This window comes from Podarcis pityusensis (assembly GCF_964106645.2).
Source record: "Podarcis pityusensis genome assembly, chromosome: 9".
Lineage (NCBI taxonomy): Eukaryota > Metazoa > Chordata > Lepidosauria > Squamata > Lacertidae > Podarcis > Podarcis pityusensis.
Window position 1 is genome coordinate 38,840,295 of NC_138034.1, and position 25,732 is coordinate 38,866,026.

Sequence of the window (25,732 nt, forward strand, 5' to 3'; positions counted from 1 at the left end):
GGAAATAACAGGCTATCCGTTGCCTGAATTTTAGAATAAACCCACACGAAGGCAATGTAAAGTTAAAACCATTTTGTTTATTATTTATTATTATTATTACTGTTTTGAACAAGTCAGCTTTAGGGAAAGGAGGAGGACGCATGATCTGACTTGGCACTGAAATACATTTAGCATCAGTAAACTTTTCGTGTGTGTCTGGGGCTTTCTGTTCGGTTCTCTTCCCCCATCCCTTTCTTTCGAAAGGAAAAAAAAAAGTACATATAGTTAAATAATTCTGGTTTCTCCCCCTCCCCCACTTCGTGACAACATTCAGGCAGACGAACGAGAGAAAGAGAAAAGCGGGGGGAACGAATGACATACACTTAATATGGGGGGTGGAGGGGGAAGAGAAAAATGAAATGTACCTTGGGTTTCGTTTGGCTGTCGTAAAGTCCCGCCGCTGTTTTTAAGTGTCTTTTTAATTTATTTATTTTTTTATTTAAAAAAAGGAGAGAGGGAGAGCGCCGGTGCCCGCTGCTAGGCATGGAGTCCTTTTTGCGCTTTGGTGGGGCCGTGGATGCCCGCTGCTCCCCGTTCCTCTTCTTGTTTTTAAATAAGAGTTTTGTCTTTAATTCGGGTTCCGCGCAGTCTTTGATTTCTGTCCCTCTTTCTCCCGGCCTTTTCCAACCCCCTTCTCTCCCCCCCCCCGCTCTTCTATAGCTTGTCGAGGCTCTTGGGGTTGGTGAGGATCTCCCTGGCCAGGCGCCAGGTCTGCTTGGCGGCGCTCTCGAGGGCCGAGTGGGGCTTGCCTTGGAAGAGGTCGAGGTTGGGCAGGAAGTAGTGCGGGCAGCGCCGGCACTGCAGGCACGAGATGAGCTGCAGCAGGATGCCGTTGAGCCGGTCGCCCAGGCACGCCTCGTCCCAGTCGGTCTCCCGCGGGTGCTTCTCGCACTCGTAGAGCAGCAGCGTCTTCATGTGGTAGTTGTTGAGCGGCTGGCCGGGCAGCTCGAGGTGGCGGTCGCGCAGCGTCTTGAGCACCGACAGGCACTTGTTGCGGCAGCCGCCCAGCAGCAGGCGGTTCTCGGCCTCGCCGAACTGCAGCACCCAGGCGTCGCTCTCGGCCGAGCTCTGCTTGCCCGTCAGCGAGTAGCACTCCTTGGAGAGCAGGTTGAAGCCCTCCGCCTTCACCTCGGCCACGCGGTTGGGCCCCGGCCAGGGGATGTGCGGCAGCGGCCACTGCGCCGCGCTGCGCGGCCAGATGCCCGTGCACTTGAAGGCGGGCGTGATCTGCACCACGTAGCGCTCTCGGATGCGCAGCTTTACCTCGCTGGTGTCGGCGATCATCTTGACCACGTCGCGGTAGCTGCACTTGTCCACCGCCTGCGCCACCAGCGTCTGGAAGCGCGAGCGGATCTTGCGCGCCGACAGGTAGCCGGAGGCCGTGATGAACTCCACCCAGAGCGACATGCTCCGCTTGCGGCCGTCGCTCAGCTTGAGCACGGCGCAGCCGGGCAGCGAGCCGTCGTCGACGAAGTTGAAGACGCCCATCTGGTTGAGGTAGAGCACCACCTCGAACTCGGTGGGCGAGATGACCTCCAGGCCCTCGTAGCGCGCGTCGATCTCGCTCAGCGAGCTGATGAAGCGCGGCTCCTGCACCTCCACCTCCTTGAGCACGTCGGACACCACCTTGCACACCTCGCGGATGGTCTTGGCGATGGCCGCCTTACGCGCCTGGCAGCGCTCCGTGTAGTACTTGTTCAGCTGGTACACCAGCTTGGCCTGCGCCGCGATCATGTTGGGGCACACGTCCGGGCTGTACACCGGGCTCTCGCAGTACGTGGACGGATCCAACGCCGCCGCCGCGCGCGCCCGCGCACGCCAAGCCTGCTCCAGACGAGCACCGCAGCGCCAGTGGGCAGCACCGGGCAGCACCACCACCACCCCGGGCGGGCAGGCAGGCGGGTGGGGGGAAGCGGCAGCAGCAGCAGCAGCAGCAGCCCGCTTCCTCGGGCGGCAAAGTTTGGCGGCCGGCTCCCTTCCTTGTTCACATTGGAGCTGCGCGCAGCCGCCGGAGAGGGCTTCAGTCCTTCATGGGGAAACTTCTCTCGCACTCGCGCAACTTGGCTTCCAGCGGGAAAGAAGCGATCGGCGGCCAAGTAGAAAACGGCGGCGATGAGGGAGAGCTTGCGCCCGGTGCCCAGAAGCAGAAACCCGCTCTCTTTCTCCTCTCTTTCTCCTCTCTTTCTCTCTGGCACCGGCGCTTCTGGCCGCCTCCTTCGTCTGACAGGGAGGCGGCGGCGATGATCGCTTCTTGGAGGCCTGGTCCGAAGAAGCCACCGGAGTGGAAACCTATTGCTGCCGGGCGCCCCTGCTTCTTATTTCTTTATTATTAAACACAAGCCAGCGAAAGCGCGTTGTGATCATTTCTTCCCTCGGTTCAATTTTGTTTACAGGCGAATCTCTCTTTGGAAACGTATCTTCTCTTGGAGCAGTGGCAAGGTTGGCGAGTTGAGCTTCTTTGCGCGCGCGCTGGTGTGTGTATGTGTGTGTGTGTGTGTAGTTTTCCGCTTTCCAGGATTTCGCCCCCCCCCTACTCCTCCTGTTTTCCGCTTCCTTCCCCCTCCCACCTTTGGAATTGGATGCAGCCGCTCTGGTTACTTTCCTGCGCCTCTCCCGGCCTGGACGTCTGGAGGTCTCTGGGTTTGCGGAGAGTGTTGTTTAGTTTATGAATGGTCCGAAGGTCCTTCCGAACGGAGGCGGAGCTCCGGAATCCTACAATCGCGGGCCGAGCTGTCAGAGGGCCAGCCAATCGCAGGGCCGGGCGGTGTGCACGTTCTGTGCTGGGCCCGCCACTACTGCGTATTGTATTGGGAGTGGGGCGGGGGGGGGGAGAGAAGGGGAAGACGCTGGAGAGATGCTTGAGGCACATGCACAGATTGCGCGCACGCACACACATATGTGGCAAACAAACATGAAGCTCCCTTTCCCTGGAAAGCCAGGGAGGAAGAGCCATAGCCCCTATAAGAACGATTCCATGCAGCAATTTGGCGGGAATTAAATATTGCCACGAAACACACCACGGCAAGCGCTCTGGCAAGATCTCTGCGTGTTTTGCAGTGATGTTCAAGATCAAGGTGTACCTGCACCAACTGAAGCGCCGAGGGTGGTGCGTGCGGGTGTGTAAAATTCGCTTCCCCGCACTGACTAGCTGTAGTAACGTTGAAGTATTGGAGGGCAAGGGGGGGGGGAAGTAAAATAAAAAGGGGGAAAGGTTCAGTACTTCTGTGCAAGCATAAATCTTCTGTAGCTGCTCCGCAGACCCAACATTACTGAAAGTGAGACAGTTATTGGAACGGAATAGTACACCTTGTTTTACAACCCTAAATGAGGGTTCTACTTAAAAGTTATAAATCCTGCGCCATGCAGCTGGCCTGTTGTTGTGAGATCATATGTACCCGCTGTATAAAAGGTTTAATATTCCATTTACTTGCGCGGGGAGGCAGGAAGAAACTGTGCATTTTGGAGAGTTTCGGCATGTACACAGTTCGGTGTTTACGAAAGTAACAGGAATCTTTCCTCCAGCCCCAGCGGATTTCGGCTGTTGAGATTTTGTGTGCGCGCAATCGCATATTTCTCTGTGTTAAGATAGACACCAGCCGCAGCTTGATCGTTTACATTTAATTGGTAATAATTGCTGAAGTGTCAAATCTTCTCGATCCTCAGTATTTGTGCTGGGGAGGAAAACAGTAAAAACTGAGACAGCGGCCCTTTCCCTCCCAAATTTAAATATTCTTATAGATCTCTTACAGAATCTTAATAAATAATCCGCTTCTCTAACATTTTGAATTTCTTGAAGCCTTTTGCTTTAATTGTGCGATGGGCTTTTGTTGTTTTTTTTAACATGGACGAGTGCGCTTCTTTTCCCTTTTTAATCGTGTCTGTCATTCCGTTGTTGATTATGATGATGATACATCTCGTGCAACGCTGCAAGTCAGCAATTATATTCCAGCCTCTGGGAAGCGAACTACGAACTCCGCTGCATATTGCTCTCATGGCCAGAAAGAAGACTATGGCGAGCCTCGCCTTGTCTCTCCTCCTCGGTCCCCCCGCCCCGCCAACTCCCAGCCTTTCTAAATTGAACGTGATATTTGCCCACAGGGCTTCTCTGGATATATTCCACGTGCCAGGGAATAGTCAAGTTCCCCGTAGACTTGGAAAGGTCTTTAGAAGCTCAACAGTTGCTTGGAACAGGTGTGTGTCCCTTGCCTTCTCCTGTCCCGTCGGCTAGATCATCCTCCTCTCCGAAACAGGCTCCATCCACGTTGCCTGCCAGATGCCTGCCTCGGGCAAGGAAAGAGACCCGACCCAAGCAGAGGAGACTAGATATCTTGGAGGGAAGATGTCACTGCCGCTGAGGCGGTGGAAACAAGCCGTCGCGGGACAACGGTGGAGAGAAGCAAATCTAGGCAGAAGAATTCCCTCTCCTATCAATGCCTCCCGTCGCAACCAGGAAGGCAGGCGCTGCTTTGGAGGAAACAGATTTCGGCTGCAACTCTGAAGGCACTTACAAGGGAGTAAGCCCCATCGACTACCGGGCGGCTGACTTGAGTCAACTTGGCTTTGGCCGGCTGCGGTCCTGCCACCTGGTCGCACCGACCGTGATGGGGAAGGCTTACTTCCAAGCTCCAGGATTGTTTTCAACATGTATGCTCCGATCCCAGACAGTGTCCTTACCTAGATGCTCAATTCTGAGATGTTAGGAGATTGTTCGAGGTCGGAGCACCTGGGGAGGATAGAGGAGGACGTGACACGTGTGTGTGTGTCGCCTTCTGTTTGCTTCTCCGCGGAACTGGCGAGAGCTCAAGAAAGAGCCCAGTTGCCCAGAAACAATCAACTTCAAGGGCAGACGAGGCGATGGTGTCGCTGCTCAGTTTCGTCCTCGCCGTGGCGCCCAGTATTCTCAAAATTGCTCACGTATTTTGAAAACTGGACGTGGCGGTGGAGCTGCTGTCCAGGAGCAGCAATCGCACAACTGCACACCCCGCTCCAAGAGCCATTTCTAGGTCTTTGTCGCTAGCCAGCCAGACTCCTGCTTGGCAACCACCTACTTCCCTGCTCCCTTGCTTGGCGGTGTCCCCTCTGGGGCCCGTTCACCTTGACGTCTGAGAAACGCACGTCCATCCTTCTTCGCCCTCAACCGGCTGCCGAGACGCGCCCAGGGCGCGCGGAACCCCGACTTCGGCGAGTCAGCTTACAAAGCGACTCCCCTGGGTCAGGCTGCCGTCCAGGTGACCCTAAAAAGGGAAAGAAAGGCTGCCTGCACGGACTGGGCAATTCCCTCCGTGAGCTGACGGCTCCAGCCGGGCACCAAGCGCCTTTTCTCTCCGTGGGCAGCTTTGCGGCCCGGAGGGAAGGCTCCGAGTTTGCTCACCTTCCTCCTCCTCCTCGTTTTGATTTTCCAAACAATTCGTTTACCATTACTCTTTTTCTCTCTTTTTTTCTTTCTTTCTTTCCACTATTCCCCTCCACCACCACCCCACCAGACTGAGGTCGACGCTCTAGTAAATAATAAATCAGTTTGAAACAAAAGCCGCTTCGGATTTATGGCCCGGAGCGCTAATTAGAAACATCATTTGAGCAATAAACTTAAACACTTTCTAGCAAATAACGCCGGCGAAAAAGCCTGCGCCTCGCTTTCTGCGGCTGCCTTGGCTGCTTGCGAGAGAGCAGCAGCGTCTGTGGCGGAATTTGCTTTTTCCCCTTCTTCGAGGGGAAGGATGGGGGTGGGTGGGAAGAGAAGGATGAATAATTGAAAGCATGTTGTTATTTTTTGCTGCTGGGGGGTGGGAAAAGCGGAAGATCCGAGGCGAGCCTGCCATGGAAGAGCCCCTGTCACTTCACCTTGGCTGTCTTGAGAGTCAAGGAGTCCATCAGCAGCTCCTTGATGGGGTATTAAAGCGAAGTGGCAGCCCCTCCAGGAGCAGGAGATACTGTATTCTATTAAAAGGACCCAGAGAGAGAGTCAGAGAGAGAGAGGGAGACTGTCTGGGAGGGGAAGCTCTCAAGGCTAAAAGCCACTTGAAGGCTTCAGCCCGATTGATCTGTATTCTCCCGTTATAATCCGTCTCATCATACTTGAGTTAATGAGGCAGGGGAGGGGGGTGGGGTGATCTGATGGGCCTTGACAAATTCATTAGGGAGGCTGCGGGACATTTTATTTGACTGTTAAACATCGTGTTTGTTTGGTTTAGGCAGTGCCAACATCAGCACGCCGCTGCCTGGAGCAAGGAAGAGCGAGGTTGTTAGCAGAGGGCTTCTCCAAAGGAGACTTTGCATGGGGAGTCTTGCTCTTTTCTTGGCTTGCCCCGCTGGCTTCCCTTGCCTTCTCCCAGGGATCCTTTTCCCTTTTTTGTTTTGCGCTGCTGCTAAAACAGGTTAAGAATGGGTAGGTATAATCACTGGCATTTAATTGGCATGAATGAACTGCGAGGGAGAGCTTCCTTTTTTCTGTTCAGGGAGTGTGTGTGTGTGAGAGAGCTTGTGCATTTACAGGAAACCAGCTTAGTTTGAAAGTGGGTTGTTTTTACACATCTGGAATAAAGAAAATGGGAGCTGGGGAACTAGGGTGGTCTTTCTGTAGCTAGAGTAAACTGGAAATAGTAAAAAAAATGCAGAGCTTGACAGCCACTCAACTTTTTATTGGCTTTAAATTTTATTTTTATGCAATTGCTTTGTGAGTCCTTCTACTGAGACAAGCTAACATTTCTGTGGGCTATTTCTAAGGAACTTCGGGAAGAGGATTGACTTGAGACCATGGACCTCTTTGGCACATTTTCTTGTCTGCTTTTGAATTTTCAAGAGTTTCAGACCCTCTGTAATCATGGACGATGAGACATGTCCTTTTTGTGTGTGACTGGGCTCTGCAATAAATAAATAAATAAATAAATTGAATGGTTATTATGTATCTCTGGAAGCCCATAATTAATAAATACCATTGGTTTACTTTAAATTCAGTTTAAGGACAATAGCGTGAAATGTATCCTACAGTCAACTTAATTTTTCAGTTCATCTTAAAATTTTCAGGCGATATTTTAACCAAGTTAGCTAAACATTCTTTGCGGCAGAATTCTGTGCTTCCATTTATAGAAGAACAGTCTGGGAAAAGAACTAATGCCCTTTGCCTGTCATTTTCATACATTCCTGCTCTGCTGATGAAGCTTGAACTGCTGCAGGGAATGTTTGAATTTGAAAAGAAATGATTCAGGAGTGGATGTTGTGTTCCTCAACAGCAAAAATAAGTCAATGGGTAAAGTAAATGCATCTGGAGGAATGACAGCTATAATCCTGTTTACATTTCCAGGATCTTTTCTTTATAAATTTGTGGGCGGATTTTTATTTTGCCTTTTTCTCTTCTGTTTGAGAGCTTAGTGTTGTAAATTGTCCTGTGGTGTGTACTTCCTTTATGTTTCGGAAGAAAGGGTTCCTTTTACTTAATTACTACAGAGCTTATACATTTTTAAAGAGCAATACTTGTATCTTAATTTTGTTTAGAAGCTTGAAAGGCACAAGAGTTAACTAACACATAAATGGCTATCTAGTGATTTACAAGGCTGTATTTGGTGTGTAAGTTTTTTCTCCTTTCTCCATCCACTTCAGCCACTGCCCCTCCAAGACTGCGCTTTCCTCTTATTTCTTATTTTCTAGATGTATGTAAAGGTATATGTCGGAAAAGGGAAAGCTTCTTTGATTTTTTTGGGGCAGTATCACAATTACTTTTATAATTCACTGTAATAGTTCCCAGTGTGTTCATTTAACAACTTTATGATCTAAACCACTTTACTTGGAAGAGAGTTTTATTGAAATTAGCAGAACTTGCATGGAACCATGGTTTGAATCTGTTCATGAATGCATTGATGCGTTGATGCATATATTTATATTTAATTGTTGCATTTATATCCCACCTTTTTCTCCAAGGAGCTTAAGGTGCTGTACATGGTTCTCCCTCTCCTCATTTAATCCCCTCCCCGCCACAACCCTGTGAAGTAGGTTTTGCTGAGAGGCAGTAACTAGCCCAGGGTCACTGAAGCGAGAGCTTCATAGCTGAGTTGGGATGTGAACCCTGGTCTCCTAGGTCCTAGTCCCCCACTGTTACTGAAGTAGTTCACAATATGAGAAGACTAACTTTAGTTGTATGATCTGTATTGTTTTATTGGTACTGTTGCTGCAGGTTTGTCATGTCCTTTGGCGAGAACAATAAACTTATATTGAAACTGGAATGATCCATTGCTGAGACAAGCAGCTACTAGAACCGAACAGCACAGCAGTAGTGGAACTTTAGTTGTATCAAAGGCAAATAAAAATGATTTCCCCCCCTGCTGCTTTTAGAATGTTGCAGTTGTACTAGAACAAAGTTGATTTTATTGATTATGGTGAGGTTATATATATATATCTATGTTTCATATTTATAGTTTCTTGAATCATTCAAGGTGGCCTTCTGCAATTCAGCTAATCTGCAAAATCTAATTTCAAATTCTCTAATCTATTTGAACCAAATTGGGTTCCAGTTGCCCCCTTTCTATAGCATTGCCTGCTGTCAATTCATTGTATGCACTGAATATGTGGATTATGGATCTCCTGAGGCTTTCTGGTGACTTTAGACAGCAGAAAATGTAGATGATATTTTACAAGCAATTGCAGTGGCACATGTTGAACGTGCTGTTTGTAGTTTAAAACCATTTCAATATATTTTTAGTAAATTTGTCATGGCCTCATTTTGGCATTTTCCAACCATACTCTTATGAGAATCCTGTTTCCACAAGAAGGAAGGGATATGCAATCCTTGTGATTTGAGTTTTGGCATAGACAGTCTCAGCTGTAATAAGTAGCATTTATAGTAAGACACTTATTTAAACCCTAACTTTAAAACCTTCATATCCCTGGTTGAAGTTCAATGTCATTTGTTTGTGATGTGATATAAAACTGTGATGTCACTTTTGAAAAATACACTGTGTGTCAACCTCAGTTTTCTGGTTGCTGTTCCATAAAACCTCTTATAGCTTTAATATTTGCAAAGGAAACACTGAGTCAGTCAATGTAGATTGCAAGTATGTTTTTCCAACACTAAACAGTGGAAATCATTTTCTATTTTTTTTTTTAAATATTTATTAGGTTTTACAATAGAAATCAACATAATAAACAATGTAACATATATCTTAACATAATTTCACATTTTCTTTGGACTTCCTCACATCTCCCGCACCCACTTTCATCGTTATAACATTTTGTCAGCAATTTATTATCTTATTTGCATTCTTATATCCCTTCTAGTTTTCATAGTCTTCTAGTTCTCAAAAAAAAGTTATATTTTCTCAATCTCACTTATTTTCTTAAAATCATCTAAATTAGTGGTGCTCAATTATTTTGATCTAGCATCCTGTTTAGCATTCACTCAAGTTGCAATGTTTTTGTAAATAATTCTTAAATTTCTTCCAATCCTCCTCAGTCCTCTCTTCTCCCAGGTCACGAATTCTGCCGGTCATCTCAGCCAGTTCCATGTAGTCTATCAGTTGCATCTGCCATTCTTCCAGCGTGGGTAGATCTTGAGCTTTCCAATGCTTTGCAAGTAGTATCCTTGCTGCTGTTGTTGCATACATAAAAAATGTCCGGTCCTTCCTTACCACCCCTTGGCCGACAATACCCAAAAGAAAGGCCTCTGGTTTCTTAGTGAAGGTATATTTAAATACCTTTTTCAGTTCATTATAAATCATTTCCCAGAACGCCTTCACTTTAGGGCAGGTCCACCAGAGGTGGAAAAATGTTCCTTCACACTCTTTACATTTCCAACACTTATTATCAGACAGGTGGTAAATTTTTGCAAGTTTAACTGGGGTCATATACCATCTATATATCATTTTCATTACATTTTCTTTCAAAGCATTGCATGCAGTAAATTTCAATCCAGTACTCCACAACTTTTCCCAGTCCTCAAACATAATATTATACCCAATGTCCTGTGCCCACCTTATCATAGCCGATTTGACCATTTCATCTTGTGTATTCCATTTTAACAGCAAGTTATACATCCTTGAAAGTACCTTAATCTTTGGTTCTAACAATTCTGTTTCTAGTTTCGATTTCTCCACCTGGAACCCTAATTTCTTGTCATTTTTAAAAACTTCTTTAATCTGAGCGTAATGTAACCAGTCTCGCACTTTATCCTTCATTTTCTCCAAACTCTGCAATTTCCAATTGTCTCCATCTTTTTCTAGTATTACCCAATATTTAGGCCATTTAGCCTCCATATTGGGTCTTTTTCGGGCCTTAGCTTCCAAGGGTGAAAGCCACCTTGGAGTTTTATTTTCCAGCAAGTCTTTATATTTTGTCCAGACATTAAACAGTGATTTTCTGACAATATGGTTCTTAAAGGCCTTATTTTCTAAGTTACCTTTCCTAAAGGTGATGGAACTACACAGTATCTTCTCTAAAATGTGATACAAAAATTATCCATAGTGAGACACAAAGTTTAATAAAAAATGGCAGATTAGGTGTTGAAGGCCCACTGAGTGATGAAAGAAGAATACCTGTTCGCATGAATAAAATACAGAAGCTGTATGTGCCAGTATAGCTGAAATAACATTTGGCGAACAAAGGATTGATGGTAACTTTTCTCCCTCAACATTCTGAAACTAGGATGTAAAACAGCTGTCTCAGGCTATGTATGCACTGGTTATACCTGTCTGTTTCTTCTCTGTGTCTCTCATCCCCTGCCCCACACTCCAAATCTTCTTTTATTATCTTTGGATTCTATGGAGTCTTGTTTTCTAGCTGGCTTTGTCTACAGCAAAATGCTGGGTTGGTGTGTTTAAATCTGCCATGGATAGAGCAAAAAACCTTTTGATCTATGACTATGGCTGTTTCCAAATGATTTGCTTGCTGGGACTGGACACTGTCCATGCCCTTTCTCTTCCCTATCTGATAGGCACAAACAAAGGATGTGACATGCTACCAGATGCATAGTTAATCATCACTTTAGGCCTGTAAAAGGGGGAGAAAGAAGGAAAGATGCGCCCAGGCTCAATTAAATCTACTATTCTTGTATTTACTGTGCACTGCAATACATCACTGTGATAAGCACTTTTTTATTTTAATGTGAAAGTCAAGCATATGCTTCACTCTCTCCTCCTTTGAAATCAGTAGAACTTAAGAAGCACTTAACTTTGGTGGAATTGCGCCTTCTGTGCTTATGAATGCAGGCCTGCAATCAATTAAATTCTGTAATATTACAGAAATTATATCAGAATGTGTTTATTGGTTTGTTAAATTCATATCCTACTAAATGGTGAAACAGTCTAAAAAAAACCAAACAAACAAGTGGCACAATACGGACTGAAAAGCCACAGCTGCAATACACAGTAGATCATCCTTGCCTCCAAGCATGTTGCAGTTCACAGGAGAGGAACATAAATCACCAAAGGAGTGTACTGCAGGTTTCACCATGGGCCATGATCTATCAAGCTGCAGTGGGGTGGGAAGGAGAATACAAGAGACTGATGAACTCAGCATCGCTACACATGTTTTCTCTTTTCTAACACTAGGGCATGGTCCTAGAAATTCATATTCCAACTCAGTTGCCTTGGTCTAGCACAGTCCTAAGATCTCTCCTTAATCTGCAGTTCCTCACCTGGATTTGACTTTGTTCAGTCTACACTTTTGTATTTTTGTATTTTTTATTTTTGTACATACATGAGCACAGAGGTTCAATATGCTAGATAGCATGGGGGCTTCTTAACTTAGGAGGTGAGGCATTGAATAGCTGCCCCTGGTATTATGGCAGATGAGGAAAAGGAGTAATCACATGCACTGCATCTATCTATCTATCTATCTATCTATCTATCTATCTATCTATCTATCTATCTATCTGCTTCTCCCAACTCCTAATGTGCTTAGGCACCTGATTGCCTTCACAATATGCCCTCTGTATGTAGTTTGGATGAGGAGAGGGATTGGACTATGCCCAGTCTTTTCATGAAACCACTAGCATGTTTAACTATTTGGGTACGGATTACAAACTTAGTTTATATTATTACAGTATTTACATATTCAGTAATACTCCTTTTTTTACTTCTGCTTCTTTAGCTTTCAAAGTTTATTGACATTCCAGTTCATAATGGTTGCTTTTGGGTTAGATCAGCAAAGAAAAGCAAGATTTTTGGTAAAGACATTTCAGGCGCTCCATAAATAATTTCCTTAAAGTGCATGGCTATTGGTACTGAGCAAGGTTGAGAACTGAACTGCCAAAAAACTACTCATAATGTTTGCAATGTGAAATAGTGCTACTATTTTTTAATTTAAATTTTGAGTATAATTAAACTCTAGATGGAAAAGTTTAAATATATTTACTGCCAGCATCTTTGAACATGCCAAAACATTTACGTAAACAACTACAGCTTCGATTACAAGATTCACTACTGATACAAGTCTTTCAAGTAAAAATGGGTAATTAGGAGAACATCTCTTCATGTTCTAAGGCATTATATTTCTGAATACCAGTTCCTAGGCACAAACAGGTGAATATTATAGCCTGCAAGAATCCTCTTGGTCATTGCAGGAAACAAAATTCTGGATTAGATGGGAGTTTTGTATCATCCTACAGGGTTTATATTCTGACTATGCAATTAGTGGGCAGGGCAGAGCTGGGTTCTTGCTTTGCTTTTACTAAATCATACTGTTTTTAATATGATCATAGATGATATGCTTTGTTTTTAATGAATGAAGTGTTCCTAATTTGTTACTAATCCTGAGCTAAGAAAGTTAGAAATCACCTTTCTAAAAAGCATAAATATAGTATATACCATCTAGAGGCTAAAAAAATAATAATTGTATTATTTGTAGTTCTGTTTGAATTAGGCATGTGTGCAGACTTATTCTGGTGTCCTGTCTCTGTTAATTTAGGAAACCAACTCTTCTTCAACTCTGAACTTTACAGAATAGTTAAGCAATGAAAGTTGGAAGCCCATCATTAATGACCATTTATTATAGTTGTGCAATCTTGGGATAAGATTATTATGTAGTTCGTCGACTTCCAAAATGCAGACTTGGAAGAAAGGAACTTGAAGTAGTTAATACTTTTGTAAATTTATGTTTTATCTTGCTTCACTTGAAAATTTATGAGGAGGGCAACTAAGGGTTGCTTAAGTTGTGTGTTCCAGGGCTTGCCCCCACTGATAACACCCTTGTTGGCGTGAAAGTGCAATGCAAATTATGACAGTTACAACCTTCTGTTTTGTTTAACCTGTCACTGAATTTCCTGACTCAGTGCGGAGGGCAATGGTGTGTTCAGCTAGTCCATATTCACCTAAACTTAAAAGGTCAGGTTTCTACAGGCAAGCCTAGTCAGAGCTTAATTGATGAGGAGGGCAGGAAGACAGAATTTACTGTTCTGTTGGCTAGTTTCATATCGTTAGGTTGTCCTGAAAGCATCAGGCAGTCACAGCCCCTTTCATGTAAGTGCTGACCCTAGACAGGAGCTGACAATCAAAGGAGGCAGCCACAGGAACCAGTGCAAGTATGCTATTGATTTTTCAGTTAGGTCTAAGTAGTTTGTAGTATGGGTAATGGGCGACAGAGGCAGGTATGTCATTATCAATGAGCTCCAGAACAGTAGCGACAACCTTCCCTCATATTTCCTTCAACACTGACAGTATGCATCCAGAAGTGGTCAATAAATTGCCCAACCTTTTACTGACAAGTGACTTGGACAGGCTGGGGGTTGGGAACCAAAGAGCTAAACTTCTTCCCCTGAACTTGACGTGGAAGCCTAGGAGGAGGGAAAGAGAGGGAGAGGATCTTAGGGTCAGCACTTGCAGTTTATTAGCCTAAATCCTTTATGGAGCAGATGTAATAACATTGGCAATGAATTCCAGTATCTCTCTGCAGATGACATTAATTTATCATGTCATTTTGTGCTTTCCAGAATATCAAACACTAAATGGAGAACAATAATTTAAATAGGTTGTTTTTTACATAAAAATATAATATGTGGAGTAGTTAGGGTTCTTTAAATAGACCCCCCCCCCAAATATAATAACTATATATTGCATCAATGTTATGTTGTCCTATTATTTATTTGGCTAGTCTCTAATAATAGTTATTTGCATTACTGTCCTTAGGACCTGATTTCAGAACACTGTACATAGTACAGTGTTTAAAATGTCTGTCACTGCATTCTTTAAATCCAATCTGTTAGACGAGATCCCTGCCAAATAAATGTGCTTTGGTTCCTGGTATAAACTGAGGATGCAATCCTAAACACACTTCCTAGGGAATAAGCCATTTTGAATACAACAGTGAGACTTGCTTCTGAGGAAACATGCATAGGATTGCACTGATAGTCACATATTCAAAATATTATATGTGTGCATGTGCGCACGCACACCACACACACACAGATGAATATTGCTTTTTCAGTTTATTAGGATAGCAGAAGGTAATGGGGTTGAAAAGTCAAACTTTTGTAACTCTGACTATTGGATTTTAAAGAGGAAAGGCAATTCAAGTTTATGCCACAGTTCACAAATTAAATGCTTGTAAAAGTACACTGTAAACACTGGCTTGATTGAGAAGTTTAACATTCTTATAATTACAATGTTGTATTAAAATAATTTTCAGTGGTTACTCTTTAATCTTCTTTTTCCAAATATTGTCACATCACTTAACTAATGTCAGTTATATCATTTGTTTTCAAAAGTCAAGATCTGCTCAGGTTTTATGCTATGCACAGATGTTAACAAAATAACACATGCTTATAATTAAAAGAAATCTTTAAACAAATTGAAATAAGGCAGAAGAGTAAATGTTTTGAAAAATGGCCTTAAAATAGCACAGCAGTGAGTTATCTTGTTTAACAAATCTATATAGTGTAAAATTAGAAAAGCAGACTGAATATTAAGAATCTGTTTAGTAGCTTGCATGTTTTTTTTATTTGTTTTCACTAGATAAAATCATTTAATTTAGATCATGAGCCTGCACACACAATTTTTATTTATTTTTATTTTTTGCCAGTGGAAGGGGAACATAAGGGCATATCCATGAAACAAGGTTTTTTAAAATTAAAAAAAAATAATAAATCTGTTAAGTATGCATTTGAAATTAATCTTAAAAGATATTAGGACTGACTGGAAGATACAGGTTAAACATTTCAAGGGATCCCTCCACTCCTGGAGTCAATTTACAGACATTCGAAGCTAGACTAAGTTGTTCATAGACCTTTTTGTTAGCATAATATCGCACTGGTTTTGAACCAGAATATTTTGCTTCATTTGCAGCATGCTGCTGGCATGCTTTGTTAATGCTGCGAAAATGTTTAAAGGAGATGCGGAAAGGCAACAAATTAAATTTTCATGAAAGAAAACCCTAATCAGCAGTGACAGTGTAAGAGAAAGATGATTGCCACTTGGTCATTGTAGAAAGGCACTTAGGTTTGGTGTCAGTGCTTCTGTTAATGATGACTAATGTCTTTCTCGCAGCAAACACATGCTCAGACATTGTGCTACTGCAGTCTAGGTATTGGGCTGAAGCATAGGCACCAAGGATCTTAAAACAAAGGTTCAGGCCTTGAATTGAGTGACTCAAAATGCAAAAATTTCCCCACAGTTATATTGTAGCTGCAGTTTTAGAAATTGTTCAGATTTCTGTCTTCGGAAGCAGAGGGATGGAACAGTGTATTTGAATAGGGTAGGCTCCATGAATGATCAAGGAGGATGACTGGTTAGTAGTGGTGTGAACGTATGGGAAAAGTATTTCTATAGTAAACAAATGAATAAAATGATTTTTAAAAAACCCTATGGAATTATTTCTAGTCCCCATATTGTATTCTACACAAATCCTTTAAACTTAAAGCAGAGCGACTCTCAAGACCTTTTCAAATCCTTTGGCTTTAGTTGTTTAAATATATTGGCAAACAGAGAGGTGGCATGTGTCAGTTCTTTAGCTTTTCCCAAAGTGAGACCTTTCAGAAGGGCATTTGTAATGCTTGTCATATTTTTTCATATGCCTCTTATTGGCTTGACAAGTCTAGAGGACCATGAGAACACAGATGTCATTGGATTCAGACAACACTAATTACTCTGGGATTTTTGCAGCCTCGGTAGCTGTATGCAGCTGTCGATTATGAGTGTTTATGTGGTATATCATGGGTATACTCTCCAATCTCAGATGCTGCCACTGGCCTTTTTGTTTCCTGTTGTTAAACAATAGGCTTTCTTATACATCCTGAAAAAGAGAGACAGGGATCTAAAGGGTGTGTCAGTATTTTTATGCTACATATTAATATTACTCCTAAGATTAATTGAACAACTATATTTATATTTAAAATGTGTAAGCACTTGTTTTACAGTTTTCTCAGCACAGGAGTTTCTTGCATCATCCCTAAGGTATAGCTATAGCTATATTTTTATCTGCCCCCCCTTCTTTTACCCTGTATCCTGCCACTCAAAATTAAAGCTGCTAGATCACTATTAGCATTGATTTAGCCCACTTGAAAAATGGTCGTTCTTTAATGTCACATCAAAGACGTTCTACTAATTTGGATCAGAGTTTAGATAAAAATTGTTAACCAAGGTTTATAAAGCAGTTGGTTAAGACTTGTCTCCGTGTTGAATTTTGTTTGCAATATCCACCCCCCCAATCTCTTTGTTCTGTCACAGTTCATAGTGCGTAAAGCAGCTGATTCTAACAAAAAGTTCAAATGGTGGTCACAGCATGAATGACATTAGGGGTTTTTTTAAAAGAAAGGGAGAAAAAAGAAAAGAAGCTTATGTTAATGTTCTGTGCATTTCCAAAGAAGTGCAGCCTGTGTTAATCACAGATCGGAAAATGAAAAGCACCAATAATGTTAACTTTACATGCTGATGATGCAGAAATGGAAGCAGCTTTATCAAAGATGCATGATGAGATGAAACTGCAGTCTCTGCTGTACAGTTATAGTAATTATGACTAATGAACCGTCCAGTCTGGATGAAATGGCATGTCCTTAGGGACTGTGTCCAATCAGTTGTGACTTATGCAAGCTGTAGAAAACATTGGTAGACTAGATTCAATATTGTAATATGAAATATACTATGTTAGCAATTTCAGTTTTTCAACATTATTTCCATTTAGAAATATCTAATATTTTTCTTAGCTGGGGGTTGCTGTTTTTTGTTTTTTTTTTTTAATTACCTGTATATTGAATTGTAATTCCTGTTTTAATAGGGTAAGTGTACACTATATTGTCATTATAATCCCAGAACTGCATTCTGGATGCAGTAAAAACAAAAGCAGATTAGTTTTCTGCAGTTGTTAGGAATGTTTCTGTGAGATTTTGTAATCATGCCACCTTTTGGTTACGTTTGAAACAACCTGAGAGTTTTCCAGAATAAGACAGTGGCAGCCAAAAGTGTGTCCAGATTTGATGCATAGCAAAATTAAGCTATTAAAATGCATTTAACAGTTAGATAACATCCCATATTTTTGTCTTACTTCTCTGTGAATTTGTTCATTGGTTTCTCGTGGCCCTTTCTTCAAAAATGGGGGGTAGTGACACTTTCATAAAATTAAGAAGGGCCAAGGGAAGTTAGTATGGTGTTGAGGAACATGCAACTTTGCAAATGAGTAATACTTTGCTATTTCATATACTTTAAAAGTTTTATTGATATGCAGCTGAATTGTTAATACTAGCCAAGCTTAATTGTTGTCTCATTTGGAAAAACTGTGATTAGGTTTTGGTTGCTGTCACAAGTTTCCAAAACTGGAGGACATAATTAACCCCCAGGTTCAGTGGGGTTTTAGTGCTAATTATGGCAACTTCAAACTGAAATGTAGTCTTCCTTCTCTCTCCAGTTGCACCTCCACAGTTTACTCATGCTTCATATAAAGCTTCACTGTTTAGATTCTCAGTTACTTTGTCCCATCAATTCTTCAGTGTCTGCGTGATTTATGTCTCTGAATTTTATTTCTCTTTCCATATGTCTTCTCCCATTCCCTTGAGTGAGGTTATCCTCTTAATAAAATTTGGTTTGAACTTGGGGTATTTGATGGATCACGGAGAGAAGATGTATCCAAGTTGCTGCAAACCATACAAGGCTATTAGGAGCACAATAAGCACATTCATATATATTATGGATCTGGAAGTTTTGATTGAAAACAAGGCTTTCATTGCTGTCTAGTGTCAGAAGCCCAAGTCTCAGCATGGAGCCACATTGCAGGGAGGGAGATTGGGAGCCACAGGTATATTGATAAGGATTAATGCAAGTTGTGCTATCCTAAATACACAGTACTGATTTATTTTTATTTCATATCCATATCTATCATTAACCATAGTCATGTGAATGTGATATGGGCATTAAAATAGTCTGGGATGCAAGAATAAAGATGCCTAAAACCATGGGAGTGGCCACTGACATCTACGGAAGGCAGAAAACAAGTTACTGTTCCTTCTTCTCTCTTTCCTTAAAAAAAAATAATCACCCTTGCTCTTAAGTTTTGCACCCTTGTTGGTGTCCATTTTGCCCAATTTCCAATTGTCATTCAGGTACCTTCCATAAAACAACTTTTAAAACAAAAGTACCCGACTCACATCTTGATTGAAACACATTTGCGTATCCATCAAGTGTGCTCAGGATTCCAGCCAAAGGGTTGTATCCAGTGCTGTCTCTCCATTGATGGAAGGCTCTTTGATCCAGCAGACTTCGATCAGCAGAACAAGGAGGGAGTATTTTCATCCTTCCAACCCCTTGATCTATTCCATTGGGCTGGAGATACTTTAGAACAGCGTGAAAGGTGATACTGGGGGGTGGGCAGGGAATGCAGGGAAGAGAAAGCCTTGGCAGACATCACATTCACTGTTTTGCTTATGGAAGCTTTCTATCACCAGGTGAGCTTTACAGAAGAAATCAATAAATATATTTTCCTAAAATTATTTGTGCCTTTATCCAAAATTAATATATCTGTGTAACACCTCAAGTGTGCTTGGTAAATGTATGCAATTAGTTGTATTGTTGGCCCTCTTTCTTTCCCTTTTTCCTTTTCTGAAACCACAACTAAAGAACAGAAATATTTCATAGTTCTGTTTACTGTATCTTGGTGTTGATTAACATTATAAAGTGGTGTTCGATACAAGATTGATGCCTAATGGAGACTTTATTCTGCTTCGCTGAGAATTAACACAACTATTTAAAGCATGAGTGGTCCTGCAGATTTTGTTGGACTACAACTCCCATCAGCCCCATCTAGCATAGCCAGTGGTCAGGATTAATGCGATTTGTAGTCTGGCAACATCTGGAGGGCCACATGTTAGCTACCCATGAGTTAAAGGTCTTAAGTGAAGTTAAAATAAAAGACTTTTTTTTAAAAAAAGAAAATGCCATGTGTATGTAATATAGGCACAATGCCAAGACTTAGTAGCTGTTCTAAAGTTTAAATTTTAAAGTTATTAAGATGCTAAGTTTTAACTAAATATTTAAAGTGCAAGGCATACCAGCATTGCACTTCTGTTTTAAAAGTTTTCCTCTGAATGAAAGCAATTATTGGAATTGCTTTTAAAAGCTTTGTGTGGTTCAATAAAGTATGATTTTACAATGTATTGTACATGTCTGATTGGTGATGTTAGATGGGGCTGATGGGAGTTGGGAGACCAACAATGTCTACTAAGCTGAAGGTTCACTAGCCCTGATGCAAGCACTTTTCTAATAACTGCATATAGCAGGCACAATCTTAGAAGAAGCATTCACCCTTCACTTCAGCACAAAAGTGAAAGTCTCTTCTTAGATCATGCTTGCTGCAACTTATAAATACACTATATAAAAGCAAAGAAAGTATTGCCTCATCTAATACTTAGGCTTAAGGATCATTTGCTGATGTGCTGTTTATGTAGAACTATTATTGGTTTGATAATGAAACTTTTACAGACATTTAATTTGCTCTGGTAAATACCTGAATAGGAAGAATAGGTTTTTCAACAACTAGAGATATGCAACCATGAAGCCATGGTTGCTATGATGCCCTACTATTCTTCATACTCCAGGTGTAAATAACATTGGTGTTGAAGTGAAGTTTTGACAACTAAGCAATATATACATTAATTTAAAAAATAGTACAGTAGGTGTGAATCAAAGGTGATACCACTAAAGGGGAAGTCCTTGGCACCCTCATTTATACCTCCTTGGCCAGAGGACATGGCTCCCCCATCATCATATGCCAAGGTTGACTCCATCCATAGGTTTACATGTTCCACAGCTATGTAGGAGTATGCAACTGGGGCATCAACTAGAGGCCTTTTCAGGATTGCAGACAGCTCTTGGGGGGTGGGAGGGGTGAAAATGCTGGAAGGTCAGGCCCTTTTTAACTCTTCAGATGACTCCAGTTCTTTGCCAAGACAACATCCACCTACAGCTCAACTACCGTATTTTTCTCTCTATAACACTCACATTTTTTCTCCTAAAAAGTAAGGGGAAATGTCTGTGCGTGTTATCGAGCGAATGTGTGGTCCCTGGAGCCGACTGGCCTGAGTACAGGGGCAAAAATCAGGCAAAAATCAGATCGCGTGGAGGAGGGAAGGCTAAAGAGAGGAGGTTGCTGCTTTCCTGCATTCTGCCTCAGGGTCTTACTGCCCACACTCTTCTGTTTTCGGTTGCTGTGTTTGCTCAAACGCAACAAAGAGCAGGGAAATCCCCTGCCCTCCTGGCAAGCAGAGGGGAAAGGAAAGGATCGCGTCCTTCCTTCTAATTCATTCCTAGTCACACTGCGCGCAGGCTCCAACCCACCCGGCTCAGGTTCCGTCGGCTAGGAGCGCAGCTGACAGCCACCACCTCCTCCTCTCCATGCTCCGGTGCTGCTGCTGCGTCCAGCATTATAGGAACTCGCAGGCAGCCGGAAAACATGCAGGTGGGAGAGGGAGGGGGGGCTGGCTTCGGTGGGTGGGGGAAAACTTTTGCCTTCCTTTCCTCCCTCCCGTTAAACTCCTCTCCTGCATAGCTGCTTCTCCGCACACCCCTCTCATGCTCCTTGTCCCTTCTGTGTTTTTCCTTCCCTCCCCACTTAAAACGTGGTTACAAAGCACGGATCCACATAGATCCTCAGGATCTTTGCATTGGGTCACCCCAAATTCACCATCAGATCACATAGCATGTCCATGGCTACAGCCTGCACCAAAAAAATCACGCACCCACTGTTGCCTGGGGCTGCAATGGTGCAAAAACGTGGTTACAAAGCACAGATCCACATGGATTCTCAGGATTTTTGCATTGGGCTACCCCAAACTCACCGTCAAATCACATGTCTGTGGCCACAGCATGAAGCACAAAAATGATACATCCACTGTTTCATTCAGATTTTTTTTTCTTGTTTTCCTCCTCTAAAAACTATGTGCGTGTTACGGTCAGGTGCGTGTTATTGAGCGAAAAATACGGTAGATGCTCACTCAGAGCTCTCCATGGTCCTGGCCACTGTTTTTCAGAGAATCTGTCATAATTGAGCTAGTATTGAACCTGGACATACCTCATCCTTACTGACCTACTCAACTGGACCTGATCTACCATAACCTGCCCCATTCTGATCTGCTTTGTAACCTGACTGGACCTGACTTACATCCACCTGAATTTCCCCAACTCATTGACTTCACTTGTGGACCCCTTACTTAAATAAAAGGTAGCTCTAGTGGTGATGGCACTACAGTTCTGTAAATAAAACAGAATTTTAGATCTGCACTTTGAAAAGTCTTAGTTTGAGGGATGTGGCAAAATCTACTGAGATATTTTCATATTGCTTCTTTGTTTCTCACTTCTGTCAGACTGAAAAAATCTGGTTGAAGCAGCCTGAGCTGCACACAGTTCTGTGTCTCTCTTTTTGTTTCCTGATTCCTGCACAGTATAAATGTCACCCTTAATGTTACTTCTTTCAGTTTCATAAAAGACAAACCTTTTGTCCTACAGCTGTATTTTTTATTACTTTCTAGTAAAGATTACTATAATGAATTGTTGCAAGATGGTAGAAAAGTAGAATAAAGTAAGTAGAATACCCAGCAATTTTCTGTTCAGGGTTTTCTGTCACATTAGTAGAAATAAATCATTAGAGACTAGTAGAAGAGTAGAGTGAGTTGATATATTGGCATAAACATTAGATAGATTTAAACATGAGGCATTGCTGTCTGCAGATCTTCTTCTAGATAGTCATGAGAACTTTAAACTGTGTGTCTAGATATATTTAAGACCAGTTGAGCCTATATGGTTTTATTAATGTGCTGTAAATCTTATATTCACAAGCAGTGTTTACTGCAGTGCAATATATTTAGAAGGAAAATTTACACCCAGGAGAGGAAAATAAGATGAGTAAGAAAATACAAGGGTAGATCTGGAACATTTATTCTAATCTGACAAGTGTTTGTGAAGAAGTTACTCAAAAGTGTAAATTGCTTTGGGTTATGGTCTTTTTTCTTTTCTTTTTTGGCATTACACAATGTTGGTGCCAATACTGGAAAACCCTGAACAAGTTCTAATATCTAAAATAGAAGGGAAGATATTGGGAAGGTTCTGCATAAAACAGAAGAGAGCAGGAAGGCAAAGAATAAAGAGATTTTATTTTTATTTTTTAAAAAGCTAATATTTGAGCCCAATGCATTCTACAGAATATTTCCTTCTTCAGGGATAATTTTGAGTCAGTATGCTTCTTAGCTCTAAAATAAAAGCACTTGCCTGTGTATTTCCGGTGATAAAAAAAGCAATTATTGTACATGCTTTTGGATAAAATTATTTATTCATGCCCCTCACATTTCTAGTACTTCAGGGTTTGTTTGTTTTTCTTGTTACTGCTTCCATATTTTGGTAAAAATATGTGTTGGTACTGGGTTTTGGGTTTTTGTTTTTACGTTAATATAGTCTGACTTAGAGCAGGACTTATTAGGTCTCCTGAATCATTTAAAAGCACATATCTGGACCAATTTTCAAATGCATTTTCATCATTCAATAATTTGTTGAGTAACTCACAGCTTGAATATTTGAAGGAAACATTTTTGCCGTACTTTCCAATAGAAATGTCTTCTAGATTGGTTTCCAGGTCAGTGAAAAAAGTAGAACAGTACCTGTTCTCAAGCTTAGAATATCTAAAAGATGTGACAGAAAACCAAAAAGTGATGGGGAAGGAGGAGGGTGAAAGCAAACTCAGGTTACAGTTCTTATAACAGCTGGAATAGCGACTGTTCAGATGCTGCTAGGTGACTGATGAGAGAGAGAGTCAAAGGCATCTGATCTCTTGGTAGAGCCAGTGCAATTCCCTTGTTACCATTCTCCCACTGTGTTCTGCAGCCTGAAGGCTCCAACTAGGTGATGTAAGAGGCAGAGCCAAAGGCAGTTCCATTTCAGCAGAGTGGATGGAAATGCCCTCCTTCCTTTCTCTGCCCCACAGCTGGATGGAATGCCTACTAATAATTTCGCTTCCACTGAAAAGTGTTTTGCTTAAAAGAGTCTTAAGGAATAGATGATGTATTTATAATGTATCTCACAGAAGGCCTGGTTTGATGTTGTAGTCACATTAAGCCCTATCAGGAGTTCAGCTTCTCATGCAATTAGAATCAGGTGATGGGAAGAGGGAGGTTGTGATTGCTGATCTCTTCCCCCACCCCCCACTCTGCCCCATCTCTAACAGTCTTACAGCCATCCGTGTGTTGGGGTTGAAGTTCTGAAGAGGGTAACCTTCTGTGTGCAAATGGCCTCCCTGTGCAATTAAAAACCCTAATCCTGCATGGTTCTAAATTGCACAGGGAGCATATCCAGATACAGTGGTACCTTGATATAAGAACAGTCCGGTTTAAGAACAATTTGGTTTATGAACTCCACAAAAGTGGAAACAATGTCCCGGTTTGAGAACTTTACCTCAGTCTAAGAATGGAATCCGAACAGTGGAAGGGCACCAGCGGCGGGAGGCCTTATTAGGGAAAGCGCGCCTCGGTTTAAGAACGGTTTCGGTTTAAGAACGGACTTATGGAACTGATTAAGTTTGTAAACCGAGGTACCACTGTATAGGATACTCCACACTTCAGACCTTTAGCTTCGATGTGTGAGTGGCATTGGGGCTGGACCATCAGGCATGTGATGGAAGGAATGGGGCTAGCCAGGCACACAGCTTACTGTCATACTCTGCATGATTGCAGCTTCATGTTCCGCAATGCCTGAAGAGGGAAACTGAGTGACAGATGTGAACATCCTTCTCTCTAATCCAAAATTCAAGAGTCTGAGTGCCTTTCAGTTTGGAAGCAAAACAGGGCCATCCAAAAACAAGGGGGTGATTTTTGCATAGTTGGGAGTATTCTACAGGTATGTGGAAGTATAGAACTGTGTATGTTAAAAACTTGGTTGGATATAATTTTGGATTTTGTAAACCTGAAACCTGAACAATGAACTCATTTCAAAACTTATACCTGTAAGGGGTGAAGAATCTTGAACCTCATTCAGGGAATTGCAAAGGAAATACTGAGTGAAGAAGAAGAAAGTTTTGCCCATAAGATTATTTTGTACACACACACACACACACACACACACACACTCCAGTCTGCCAGCTAAGGATGACTCATTACAGTCTATTAAAGGGAAATGAGTAGTATGTATTGGCAAGACAACAAGAGAAATCCTGCCATGTATTACATTTTGCAGTAGATCTTGAGTTTTTGATAACTGCTATATGATTTTCTTATATAGTGCACTGCAGTTTGGTGCCATAATTTCTGTATTTAAATATTCAGATGCTCATAGCTATGGGCAGACATGCTGTTATGCCACTGCTCACAGAAATTTAAGAAGAATCTGGCTGATCACCTGAATACTATTATGAGATTTCAACATAGTTTGGAAACAGTAAACACACCTGGTACTGTAGTTACAGTATAATTCACATTACAGCTTAGTGTGACGTGGATTTCAGTTGCAATGCTAACACCAGCAGAAGTGTGGAAACATTTTAAAATCCTATCAGTTTACACACTGGAAATAATTACTGGCCTGGCTGTTCTTTCACTGACACTTTTCCCTTCTGCTGGTTCAAGAGAAGAGAACATCTGTTTCAGTAAATGCCTTTTGCTCTTTCTGATCTTTCTAATTATTTTAGTATCAGAGAGAGGCTAGTGAATTGAAGTCTGTGTAATGCCATGGTTTCTGACTATGCAGACAGACGGATATTAGAACAGGCAACAGGTTTGGAGTAATGAGCAAGGGCAGAAAGTGGTGGTTAAGCTGTGGACACTTAATCAGCAGTTGGTAATTGGAATGGAAATATGTTTGGGTAGGTCTGGAAAATAGAATCTGGGCTGCACTCGATGTGAACATTTATTTCTTTAGAAGCCAGATTTACTTTCTGTTTTGGTCTTGGTTCTAGTTATTAATCATATATGGTAATTACCATAACCAGCATTAGCAACGACGTGTGCAATCACTTAAGAAAGGCGGATGTCAAACCCAGCCATGTTGATCTTGCTAGAAAGTATGGTTAAAATTTGCTTCCAGAATGGAAAGCACTGGCATTTTGCCACAGAGGCAACACAATGAAAGCAATTAAAGATGTGTGGCTAAAAGGTATGAAAGGTTTGCAACTATGAAATATCTATCACCAGAAGAACTTGCACTATTGCTGGATGTAGTCGTCTATTTTCATCTATAGCGCTGCTGCGTCTTGTCTGACGTTGTGTGGTCCACTACTTGCCACAGTTTAGGGATTATCTGCCCCAAATGGATGA

The 25,732-nt window shown here is 42.2% G+C and overlaps 2 protein-coding genes across 5 annotated transcripts in view; one reads left to right on the plus strand and one right to left on the minus strand.

Annotated features, from left to right (window-relative positions):
* Positions 1-25,732, plus strand: part of LRBA (LPS responsive beige-like anchor protein) — a 360,426-nt gene that overhangs the window by 205,611 nt on the left and 129,083 nt on the right. The window lies entirely within an intron of this gene.
* MAB21L2 (mab-21 like 2) lies at positions 58-2,655 on the minus strand. Its single transcript, XM_081021481.1, has one exon. It carries the CDS (start codon positions 1,771-1,773, stop codon positions 694-696), a length of 1,080 nt encoding a protein of 359 aa, XP_080877607.1. The 5' UTR covers positions 1,774-2,655; the 3' UTR covers positions 58-693.